At 38.2% G+C, this 13,184-nt stretch overlaps 1 protein-coding gene across 1 annotated transcript; it reads left to right on the top strand.

Moving 5' to 3' along the window:
* The first annotated feature begins 1,312 nt into the window (after positions 1-1,312).
* LOC140244514 (transcription initiation factor TFIID subunit 9-like) lies at positions 1,313-8,248 on the top strand. The gene is made up of 6 exons (XM_072324144.1): positions 1,313-1,596; positions 3,033-3,169; positions 4,938-5,072; positions 6,402-6,441; positions 7,007-7,183; positions 8,091-8,248. Exons 1-6 carry the CDS (start codon positions 1,464-1,466, stop codon positions 8,207-8,209), a joined length of 741 nt encoding a protein of 246 aa, XP_072180245.1. The 5' UTR covers positions 1,313-1,463; the 3' UTR covers positions 8,210-8,248.
* The last annotated feature ends 4,936 nt before the right edge of the window (positions 8,249-13,184 follow it).

Below are 13,184 nucleotides of genomic sequence, written 5' to 3' on the forward strand. Positions count from 1 at the left end.
AAGATTGTAAACACAAAGTTAACTAAATTTTACTGTAGTGTTAGAGCTACGGGTATAAAAGATCTCGAACATGTCATTGTATTATTGATGTGTATGACCTTTATTTTCTTGAGCACTCACATTAGTCACAGCTCAAAGATAGTTGGTGTCCAACACATTGACACTGTACATTGAAACTGACATCTCTGTATTTGCTGCATTGTGCATACAGGACGAACATTCACGCACGAGACTATGCACAGAGGTTTTGCATTCTTCGCTGGGGATGTGAAAATATCCAAATACCGTATTACTGAAATACCTGAAAATAAACGAGATCAACAGCAAAACAATGATACCGTACATTATAAATGCACCATTGGAAAAGCATTACGTGCATTTCACACTTATCATGCTTATTGTCAATACTAGAGTGTGAGGGTGTTGCTGTTCAAAACTACAGCGTTCGAAGCAGTGGTCTTGGAGCGTGTATTGCAAATCGCATTTTTAATGCATGCGTGAATTCAGAGTATTTTCTTGACATGTGAGTAAAATGTCGGGCAAATTGTGAGACATAAGTTTCTAATGATAGAAAAACATAGCATGATTAGGGTGTCAATGTGTTGACTGTTGCCAGTTGGACACCCAACCATACTAATTTGCTATATTATATTTGACTGCTATCGACTCTCCCATATTTCATTTCATCCTTACAATTCTTATTCACCCAACTGGGAGCATGGTTCCATTTTGCAATGTGGATACTAGTACAACGGCACGCTGACAAGGTTGACCTATCGTTTATCCAATAGGTTCCCCATCCAATAGTATACACTCACCGGTGTGACTGTGTGAGAAGAACTGCAACAAAGTTACAACTTTCGTGTTTCTTCTCCGTATTTTCTAGAAGCCTAGAACCTGGTCGACTGGTGGTCAACACGATAATAAAAGGAAATAAAGCATGATCACCATCAGGATCGGGATTTGCTTGTACTTAAGACTTGTGTGGGCCTTCTCATCGATACTAAATGAATAAGAAACGGCTCATATCAGCATCAAGCGAGGTATCCTTAGTTTGGTTTGACCACCCAGCACAACAATGAGTTGAACTTTCCGCGGGTATAACACTGGTACGACAGGTGCAGACACCGAGGTCCCAACAAATCCCAGGCCGACAATCCAGGCGGCGGACCTCCTCGAGTGTGCGTGGACTGCTTAGCTAGCTGCACGCACACGAACAAGCTTGACCGGTATGGTGATCGTGAGGCGCTCCAGTAAAGTTGGTTTGGAATCTGAGATTTGTTATTTCATATTGCTGTTTGTGAATGTATTTGGCATTAAAATTAACTTACAATAATAATTTAAGACCTTCTATAATACATTTATATATTTGAATAGCAGTTTTTATTTATTTTATGGTTCTATATTATTTCAAATAATAAGATCATCTTTGTTTAGGTCTAATCCTCAAATTGATATAGTGTATGAGATCCGTCAAAATGTCGGCCAACAAAAGTACACCGAGGGACGCTGAAATTATGACAGCAATTTTAAAAGACATGGGGGTGACAGATTACGAGCCAAGGGTCATCAATCAAATGCTTGAGTTCACATATAGTAAGTTCTGTGCTTTTGCGTTCCAAGGTATATGAGATTTATGAGAATTTACGCTTGGTAAAATGGTCAATGAATAATGTGCATTCACCTTGTATTTTGTAATTTTTGGTGCTGATGAAATTTGTAGCATGTATGCTCATTGCAAATGAGGGAGCGACTCAAAGCGAGTGCGGTAAACAACGGCTTGAATACCGATATAGTGTTTAGGAGTGGTTGGGTTTAGAAACTCTAAATTACTTGTGTGTCGTGTGCATGTCGTGAACCAAAGAAACACTGGGTGAACCTGTCCTATCCTGTCAGCTGTCCTGTCCCTTATCTGATAGAAAAGTGCTGCATGAAATTTGAAAGGTTGCAAGACTCGAGAACGAAGGAGGAGGCAAGCAGCCAGCTCTTCCGTCTCATTTAACTGTAAAGTGTTAACACGTTAGAGTAAAAGCCCCAATTTTTAGAATCGGTGCAACTATTCCAAAGTGCGCGCGTAACTATTAGGAACTGTGTAAAAAATCGGGGTGGCCGAAAAAGCGCTAAAAATTGAAAAATTACGCCATTCTGTTGTGAGATTTTTCGCTTATCACAAGCTCAGAGTGTGATGGTATCCTCAAAAACACAAAAGAAAAACAAAATCTCCGCACCCATACGTGCCGATGCAGTGAATATCAATGTACAGGGGCTGAATGCAAGTGCAGAGTCACCAAGATTTGGACATGAATGGGCGCCGCAACGTGCCCGATTGATGCAACACCTTGCGCCACCAAGGTGTGGCATGCGCTCATTTGTCAGCAGCCTTGTACAGCTTTATGCGTATTGACATTGAACATCCGAATTTTGGAGAGGCTGTCCGAAAAATTGGGAATTTACAAGGTGATAATACTTGGGGATTTTGTGAAATTTTATGATGTATTTAACAAAATCAATATTGGGAAAATGTAGATTGATGTAGAATACATTGTTAAGATATAATTTTGTAGGCCTAGAGTTTTTTGGGTTTTTTTGTATTGTATTTTTGTTTGTACCTCCTCCTTGGCTCAACCAATAAAACCTAAATGATGTATCCGTGTTAAAAAATTTGAAAATTTGACGACATCCAATTCTATTGATCGACAAGTGACAAACAAGTCAAAAGTGTTATAACCCCGTCCGGCTGTGCATGCAGAGACTGACCAGTTCCGATACTCTAATTTTCCATCTACAGTAATGCTACTAATGGATTAGAACCCCGTAAGTGACTGCGTTGTAAATTCGCCTTCTACCAACTCCCTCAGAGCTCAAGAAGGCCATCAATACATCCTTTTAGAACACCCTGCACCCTCTTTCTATCCAATGCGTTTACACCCAGAAGGACCCTGCATCGCATCTTATGGGGTTCTACATCCCGATCCAGATCAAGCATTAGGAGTTTAAATTTTTGTGATTTTCATTGCTGCCATGCTCTGCAGGGTATGTGACAGACGTCTTGGACGATGCCCAGATCTACAGCTCTCATGCTGGCCGCAAGGATGTGGACATTGATGACATCAAGCTTGCTATTCAGACCAGGTTGGATCACTCCTTCACTACACCTCCCCCAAGAGAGGTATCTCAATTTTGTCTGTTTTTGGACATGTAGAATTAGAAAAAGAGTAGAGATAGAAAGAGAGAAGAGTAACAGTCGGTGAAGAGTTGTGAATCTGTTACTGTTAGTCCTGTATTTATCCCTGACTTGTGAATTTACAGTTTACATTGGAGTAGCAAAACCTTAAAGATGATAAAAAGTTTTGGTACCTCAAAAGTTTCCCTGAATTTCCGTGTTTCAGGTTAAAGTACCTTTCATATAACTGACACTGTGAGACTTACTCGCCCCAAAGTGCTCTAATTTCTTAGTAATCATGCAATTAACTGCGACCAGCAGTCCCATACGCATAGCGACCAGCAGCCCCATACGCATAGCGTAATGGGGCTTCACATTGTAGCATTCAGGATCATGACAGATTTAGTATTGCGGGTAAATATCAACTTAAAATCCAAAAAATTCTTCAATTTGAAGACTTACCAATTAAGTTGAAGTCTTGAAAACAGGCTTCGGGCAACGTTTGGGTCTGCCAATAGTCCCTTTCTGTTCGAATTGATGACTGAATGTGACTCTGTCGAGAGGACCTTGGGAGAGCTACATACACTGATTACTGCGGCCAGCGCATTCGCACACATCACATGCGAACAAATTTCAAATCCATGAACGGATAAGATGTTTATGTGCGCATGCGCTGGCCGTCAATTCAGTGTAGCTCTCCCAAGGTCCTCTCGACCGAGTCACATTCAGTCATCAATTCGAACAGAAAGGGACTATTGGCAAAACCAAATGTTGCCCGAAGCCTGTTTTCAATACTTCATCTTAACTGGTAAGTCTTCAAACTGAAGAAATTTTTGGATTTTAAGTTGATATTTACCCGCGATACTAAATCTGTCATGATCCTGTATAAAGCTACAATGCGAAGCCCCATTTAGCTATGCGTATGGGGCTGCTGGTCGCAGTTAGCTACTCAGTATGTGTATGGGGCTGCACGCTGCTGGTCGCAGTTATCATGCAATAATGGTTTCTTACAATACGTGTACTACCTCGCCGCCGTACGGCGGCGGCTCTGGTACGAAACCATTATTGCATGATTACGAAGACATGAGAGCACTTTGGGGTGAGTAAGTCTCACAGTGTTAGTTATATGAAAGGTACTTCAACCTGTAAGACAAGGAAGTTCGGGGAAACTTTTGAGGTATTACCAAAACTTTATATTATCTTCAAAGAGATGGTATACAACTTGTAGTATTGGTGGAGATGATGATTGGGCTTTTAAATTTTTGCAAGATACTAAGAAACCACTTATGAAAGAGTACGGAGCATAACATTCTAAGAGGTATTCAAATTTTACTTGATGAAAATCGGTTTTGGAATGGCTGAGACATCTAAAAACAAAGTAAAACAAAGCGATTTTAGTAAAGGGTGGGTCCCACCTTTTTAGTTTATTAGTATTGCTTTGTCTTGGATATCTCAGCCTTTTTAAAACCAAATTTCATCAAATGTTGGATTCCTGTTGGAATTACATGCTCTTTCATATTTCATAAGAAGTTTCTCATTATCTCACAAAAAAATGTTAGAAACCTGAAGCTTGTTCTCAACCAAAACTATACAATCTCTTTAAGACTCTACAGAATGACGTGGTTCTGTTTAGCTACAAAATCATGTGGTTCTTGTACAATCTGTACCTATTTGAAAAAGAGAGACTCGTCTCGGCCTTTATAACATTCAGATACAGATATGTGCATAAGTTTAAGGTGTGGTAACTTCACTCGTATGATTTCATCCTCATCAGTTTTTGATGGAAGTCGCCAAACAGAAGAACAGCAGCCCCTTGCCCGCCATCAAACCTCACAACGGGCCCAGATTACCACCCGACAGATACTGCCTCTCTGCCTGCAATTATCGACTCAAACCGCCACAAAAGAGGGTAAGTTCTTCTTTCTAGTTACCTCCGCCAAGGAAGGAGGTTATGTTTTCATTAACGTTGGTTTGTTTGTTTTTTTGTCTGTCTGTGTGCAAAATAACTCCAAAAAAATTGTGCACGGATTTGGTTGAAACTTGCAGGAAAGGTTGAGAATGACACAAGGAACAGATGATTAAATTTTGGTAGTGATCCGGAAATGTTTAAATGGATTTTATGAAGGATTTTCAATATTTTGGCAGGTAGGGTCAATGAACTTGGGAGTTCAACCTGCACATTTTTTAGGTTTTCATGCACGCACTAAAGTGCATGCTCTAATTTCTGCTAGGGCGAGGCACGCCGCGCAGCTTAGGGTTTATGACGTAACATAGGCTTCTATATTGGGAAATCGGGTGATTTTTCAGTGGGTCGTACTATAGTAATCACTGATCTCTATGGAAGAGCAAGATCATCGGTGGAAAGTAGCTGCTTGGCAGAGGTCTGCGCTCTCGAGAGTGCTTTTCTAGTTATCTCCTTTATTTAAGAATGACCAGACAAGGGGGTAATGATTAAAGCTAAACCTTTTAAAAAGCATGGGGAAATGATGATTCCTCTGAAAAGTTCACTAGGGAGATATTTGTCGTAATTGAAATGAAAATGTTCATGTTGCATGGATGGATGCCCTCAAAATTAGAACCCTTTGAATATTTCATTATCAGAATCAACTGAATTGTGATGTGATTGCATAGTGGAAATCAAGTGATTCTATGTTCCATTGATTTTCACTTTTGTTTCTACAGAGGTGATTTCGCAAGAAATTATTAATACCATGTTTACACAAATCCTTTTCACCAAAGTTGTAATGTAAACACACAACAGTATTTATATCAGCTTTAAACTATTTGCTTGTGTTTTTGTGTCTTAAGTGTTATGCAGGTGAAAAGTTGGATGTCCAATACATAATTTACATGAAGCCAAAATATCCTAAGGAATTGATGATGAATATTTCATAGTTAAAAGAAACTGACTTTCTTCTGAATGCAGACTGTTGAGAGTTTGGTTATCAAACTGCAAATGGTAAAAGTGTTTGTTAGCCTGTGTATCTGTTGAAACATTTGTTTTTCAAAGAAAAATTGTTGATAATATTATCAGAATCAGGTAATGCATTAATGGTTAAGCTCCCGGACACTTTACACATTACTCTGCAATGTGAATGATAATGTACTGGCTCAATATGCAGATCAGTTGTAATGAAATACGGGTACTTCATTTTATTCATATATATGGTCATGAAATCTACCACTAGTTTTCACACAAAAATGCTCTTTTCTGCCTTTTGCAATTTCATTTCCACAGCCCACTCTCACAATCAATCCAAGGTTATCACTTAGCTCAGGTAAGAAAGAATCCCGCTTTTTGCATTGTCATGAGCACATCATAGCAGCTTGATTTCAAAACTGATTTCTGGTAAGATATCATCATATTTACCCCACATCTCCAAAAGAGAGTTATGAGATCAATGACTGCAGAGCTGATTGTGGCCATTTCTCCTATCTGTCCCTCCTTTTTTTCCAGGTGTTGGTTAATTTTATGCCGTTATTAGAGGACTTTATTTAAAACAGTACATGTTAAATATCTTGGAGTCAGAAGGGGCCTGAGCATTGGATCCTTTGCAGAATCTATGTCAGAGGGAAATGGTCATTTTTCCTCTAATGAATATTTTGCTTGGATCATAGCTTCAGGCCCCTTTTGACTCCATTTTACTCCACTGGCTCGGCACGATTGGATTAGCAGTTTTCAGCAGCTATTTTTTTTTTAATGCTACCTTAAGTTTCATTTCTTGTTTGAAATATGTGATCATAAGAGATGTAAGTGAATGAAATATGTGTACATGTATTAACGATTAACAGAAAAGACAAAAATGAAATTAGAAATTGACTGAATTCTTGTAAATACTGCAGGTTTAGGAGCCAAAGCGAGCCCAACGTTCTCACTGGTATCAAAGAGTGGTCAGTCCTTCAGTCTCAAGAGCAGCTCATATACCATGGTCTCATCATCCTCATCATCATCAGCAACAGCATCCAGCACTCCCAAATCATCCATTAGCATCATATCTGGAGGAGGGAGCAATTCCAAAGGTAGGTAGACCAACCCAGTGTGTTTTTTGGTTTCATGACATTTGCTCCTGCAACAATTGCTCCCATGAAATACTTGCATGTTAAGCCAAACATAAATTCTACCCACAAACATAACCCTAACCCTAATCCTAATCCTCATGCCAAACTAAACCTAAAACCCTATAACAACACTAACCCCAAGTCCTTGGAGAAAATAAGACCAGAGCAAATGTCGCAGGAGCACATGTCATGTCACCATGTTATATAGTTTGTTTATGTAATGGCTGCAACTGTATGTCCAAACGGGTGATGGATATTCTGTAGTTGATTAAATGCCTATGTCCCCTCTCATAGGGTGCCTGAGGCATTATGTTTTAGAGTTGTTAGGTGGCTGTTTCCTTGGTGGTTATCGTGACTCAGTCTCTGCTTTTGCTGCAGACCATTCCTCAGTTGGCAGACACGCCCATTGATGTTTTCAAAATAGTTCCCCTGCCACACCAAATTATTCTGCTTGAAGAACTCTGCTAGATTTCCCATTTCCTTATACAGACAAGGTGTACTAGACAGGTATGGTAGTGTTACTTCTTTCATTGCCTTTCACTGCATGTACAGTTCTGTTATCTTCTGCAAAAAGTCTGCACTTTTTAGCTATACTGATTTGTATGTTAATTGCCAAAAAATCTTGAAAAGAAAACATGCTACATAAAAAATCTTCAACTTAAAAAAAAAATCAAAAAATTTGTCTACATTGAAGAGTAGTTTTAGTTTGGGAAACATCCCAGACATTGACACGATGTGACAGCAAAACAAGTGTCATTGACTTTAGTGATGTTTTTCATGCAAGCGAATAGTTTTTTTCTTTTCTTTGTAGTTGATCACATGATGATGATCCACATGACTGACTCACATATTGATTTTTATGTCGCAGGAGGTGCATCAACGGGTTCCGCATCAGGCTTAGACATTAAACCTGATATCAAGCCCTCAGTGAGCATCGTGACCGAGATGAAAGCAGGCATGAAGCGGAAAAGAGAGGAGAATGACTAGCCAGATAAAGGAAACACGACAATTGAAGTCATCTCACGTGGAACACAATCACGTGGAACTCATCATGCTGAGCGAGACTGAATCGTGCATGATATCAGTCTATGGACTCAAACAAATGTGCAGGGATGCGATGCAATGTATGAATACTAGTAGCTCATCAACCTGTAGACCTCTACATTGTATGTCGCTTTGCCTATTTTGAAGTGAGGTGCTTTGCTGAAGTTGTTTTGGCAAATGTTTTGCCAATAGCTGTTGCTGCATGTGTATGGGGGAATCTCTATGATCTTTGCATGACAAATGGTGTGTCAACACGAACAAAGGGAACAGGGGGTGTTTCATCAACGTTTGACAGCGCTGACAATTTCAGCAAAATCCTTGGTTTTGATTGGCTGAGATGCTCTGGTCACTGACTGTTACTATGGTGATTCAAGTTGTCAGCACTGACAAACGTTGATGAAACACCCTCCTGATCTAACAAATCGGCCATGATGACAAACCTTTTTCTTTGGTCTCAATTTGATATGTTTGGGGGTTTTTATCTTACTTGGCTTCCGATCTAACAACTTCTCTGATGTAATGAATGAAAATGCTCCCACTCCTTGAAACTCATTCTCCCAAGTGTTTCACCATTCTGTAATGGGAGACATGGTTGGTATGTTTGATGGAAAGCACAAAATGGAGTTATTTGCCAAGTTTGCTAGCTTAATCTTTGTCTATGTCCCCACTACTAACACATGGATGCAAGGATATTACGAGCAGTCATTGCCTTCCCTTGCTGCCAGTTGTAAATTGAAATTTGATGTTTAAAGGGATGATGTAGTTTTGGTTGAGGTGGAGATTCAGCCTTTAACTTTTTGTGAAGTAATTAGAAACCACTTATGAAATATTTAAGACGATTTTCAAAGTTTACTTGCCGAAAATTGTTTTTGAAATGACTGAGATGTCTCCATCCCCCCCCCCCCCCCCCCCCCCCCGGCTAAATACTGGTAAAGTGAGATGGTTAGAGTGAAGATTAAGGTTAGGGAATATGTTTAGGGGTGGGTTAGGATTACGTTCAGGGTTATGATTAGGGTTAGGGTCAGCTGGGATGGGTGTGGGGTAATTGTCCAGGGGTAATTGCCCTAAAACCATTTGTAGGATAGAACAGATAATGAAATTCCATCATCGTCTGACTAAATAAAGTACACTGTGATAATTTCCTTGGCCTCTAAGTCATAAATACAGCAGTAATTAGTGTAATGTATCATAGATCTAATTGATTGGCGTATCATATACCAAAAAAAAAAAGTAAATGAATAAAGGTTTCCGTACGTGTGGGAAAGAGTTCTCGCCTAAGACTCGGTTCGGTGTAATAATGTCAGAGGTAAAGTTGTCGGTGGTCGAAATGTCAGTGGTCAAAATGCCAGAGATAAAAATGTCATTGATGAAAATTTAGTCGTAGAAATGCAAGAGGACGAGGTAAAAGTGACAGATTTTTTTCTTCATGTTTCTGACACCTTTCTCGCAATACGCGCTTTCTGTGCCTTCTCCTGAAATAAAGCACGAGGGAGACCGGGGAGAAATGGGACACTCATGTAACTTGAAAAATACTCGGCCAGTCAACAATCCAATTACATGTATATCAGTAAAAAGATGAGCCTCGGTACACCTGAAAATGGACATATTAACCACTATACAGGTATCTTGTCAGTGAAATATTAAACTTACTATAGATCTGATAGGTCCTATACTATGTTAATAGGTATTTTAATAAGTGTGCAAACTTCTGAAAATAAAATTGCCTGATAACAGAAATGCAGGTATGAAAAATTGGCAGGGATCTTTTACTGTTTCTGTTACCACTAGGAGAAATTTAATAGGGCAGTGTTACATTTCTCCCCGCGGCACATGTAAATCCTACTTTGGTCATGATGGTTATCCAATTTCTCTCCAGGTTGTCTCATTTCTCCCCGCTTGATGTCCCATTTCCCCCAAAATTAGGGGTTAAACAAATCATTAATTACATGAAAATGTTTTATACATGTATATATATAGGGGTATCACTAAATACTCTACTATAAGCTTCAGAACCTATACTACATAATTATGATTATGACCTAGCTTGACAAAATATTTTAAAAGTTACAAGGAATCTTTCATGATGATGCAAAAAATGTAATGTCCTATTTCTTCCCGGTCTCCCCTACACTTTCCTGCATTTTTTTTTTTTCTCACGGATACCCTCTGCGTTTTAATGGAAAGGACCAAACCTCCCACCCAGCCCCCAACGTCTCATCAAGTATTGCAAATGGAGCATGTACAAAAATTGTCCAGAATGAAAACTGCATTCCTTCACGACCAGTAGGACCTATACGTATACATGTACAAAATATTTCCCTCGTTTTCCTCACTTACAGGTAGAATGCATATCGCCTCACCTGGCCTCTTTCTGGTTTATCCGAAACATTTTCATCGGGTTATTAGATAAGAGTGCATAAATCATGACGTAAATTATGTACGTTATTATAAACATTAAAACGAAAAAAAAAAGTATACATGCGCTAGAAAACACGCGTAAAGGTTTTATTGCACGTATCATGTTAAAGGTGGCAAAATTGCAGAAGTCACCCCTGTTCTCAAAAAGGTGACCCTCATGAAATCGACATGTTTTTATCTTGCCTAATGATTTCAAAATACTGTACAAATAATTTATAATAGACAATATCACTTTTTGCAAACCCCTAAAATACTTTTTACTAAAGCGGTTCCAGAAAAAAAAAAATAGCGAAGCACTCTGAGAACGAAGACCTCCGCCAAGGATATCCTTTTTGTGAGAAATTTGTCATTTGTATATATTTAAGGAGCCTAATTTTAATCAATGATGAAAAAATGGCTTTACATCATTTTCCATGATTACTTCTCATGCAGCAGAAGTGTTGTAATCGATCTCAATGCAGGACAGAGCTCTGAATTTGCTACACGAGCAAACCCCGGAAATAACTATTCAAACTGAACTGCTAATAAAATAAAGAGTTCTCAACCAAATTGATTCTGATGTTATTTCAATGAAGAATGGATGCTCCACCCAACAAGCTAAACTACTATCGCATTCTATCCCAGCAAAGTCCTTAAAAAACCTGCTGTTCCATTTTTTGGGCCACCCTGTATAGTGTAAGCTCACCGTAACATTGGCGTTTATCTATTTGCATCTAATCATCAAAGTGCTACAGTTTTCGTAGCATTGTGGTCTTTCCAAGCAAGTGTAAATGGCCCTATAGTACAAACTCTACCAAATTTAGTGACTTCCCATGAAAAAAGTAGCATTAGTTCTCACCTTTAAACTGACATGGTGCAATCTGTATAGTCACGTAGATTATCAAAATTTGTAAACAGTTTTTGAATGCATACATTATAAATCAAAATCTGGAAGTCAATCACGAGCCCCAAATGTTCCTACACTCCTGTGCTACATACTACTTAACTACCCCTCCCGAAAAAAAAAAATATATGTTTGTGAATCTAATGAAATGTTTTTAACGATCAGAATGGTAAAATCTTGGTTTGACACCTGGGTATATCCATATTTTTGCTAACAAATATTAACGAATTTTGAGCCTGTATATATTTGTTACTCCCCTTTTGTAATTTCAACTGAAAGATTCGTATTACTTTTCAGTGAAGTTTTCTTACTGTTGTTGTATAATGAGTGAACAACGTCATTTTCGGAGGCTGAATCTACCAGTCTTTAGCAACACACCATGTAGATAAATTTACTACGTTAATCATAATGGAATCTGACTTTGGAGCAACAGCTAAGTTGAAAGGCATCAAACATTTACTTTTTTCCCCTGCGGATTCGTTCAACAATTATTGAAAGAAATCCCATGGCAAACTATCGGTTTTCACTCTCACTAGAACAGTCTATTGCTAAAGTTCGTCTCCAGTTTTAATAGGCATAAGTTTGTAAAGTGACCACAAAGTGTTCATTAAACTTCAAGATATTTGTTTTTGCGCCATGTGATACTTGAACAATGTATTAAAATATTTTGCAAGAACTTACTTATGTCTGCCGATACATCTGCTGTAGTTTGTTTGTTTGTTTGTTTTTTGCGTTTTGTATTTTTACTTCTACATCATGTCGTGATCAGGCCTTGTGAGATAAATAGGCTCCTACGAAACCTGAATGTGAGAAAATAACATAAAACAGGTGAAAAATTAGCGGTTTGTTTCGACTATGTCTCCTTCACTTCTTTACACTAAACAGTTCAAAAAATGAAAAATAATGACAATATAGCCTGGAAGTGAGCGGAATTCGTTTGTGTAAGAGTGTGTATGTGAGAGTATGTATATCTGCGTATAGAAGTATATGTTTATACCAAAAGTGGGTTCGTGCGTGTGTGTGTGTGTGTGTGTGTGTGTGTGTGTGTGTGTGTGTGTGTGTGTGTGTGTGTGTGTGTGTGTGTGATAACTTTATTGGGCGAAACAACGTAGGATTATACTGTTTAAGGGGTTTGCAGCATTGTTGGAACCCCCTTATAATGATAGATAATAGTAATAATAATGATAATAATAATAATAATAAGAAGAAGAAGAAGAAGAAGAATAGTAATAATAATAATAATAATAATAATAATAATAATAGTAATAATAATAATAATAATAATAATAATAATAATAATAATAATAATAATAATAATAATGATAATAATAATAATAATAATAATTTCCCATAGGCCTACTAGGCTCTTAGCTGGTTTAATATTCCTCTGAACAGACAGATTACGCCACTGCACTTGAATCAAACTCAGAATACTGAGAGTGCTCTAATCTTTTTAAAACAAATTCCATAAATATTCTTCAAATCTGCAGTTTAGATTTGATAATTCGATAAATAAAGTTTGCTCTGGCTAGGTTATTATTCAAAACCTCTTCATACGTTTACTTCTGACGAAATCGCTCTCATTACTTCTGACATTTTACCTCTGACATTTTTACC

This window comes from Diadema setosum, chromosome 21 (assembly GCF_964275005.1).
Source record: "Diadema setosum chromosome 21, eeDiaSeto1, whole genome shotgun sequence".
Classification (NCBI taxonomy): domain Eukaryota; kingdom Metazoa; phylum Echinodermata; class Echinoidea; order Diadematoida; family Diadematidae; genus Diadema; species Diadema setosum.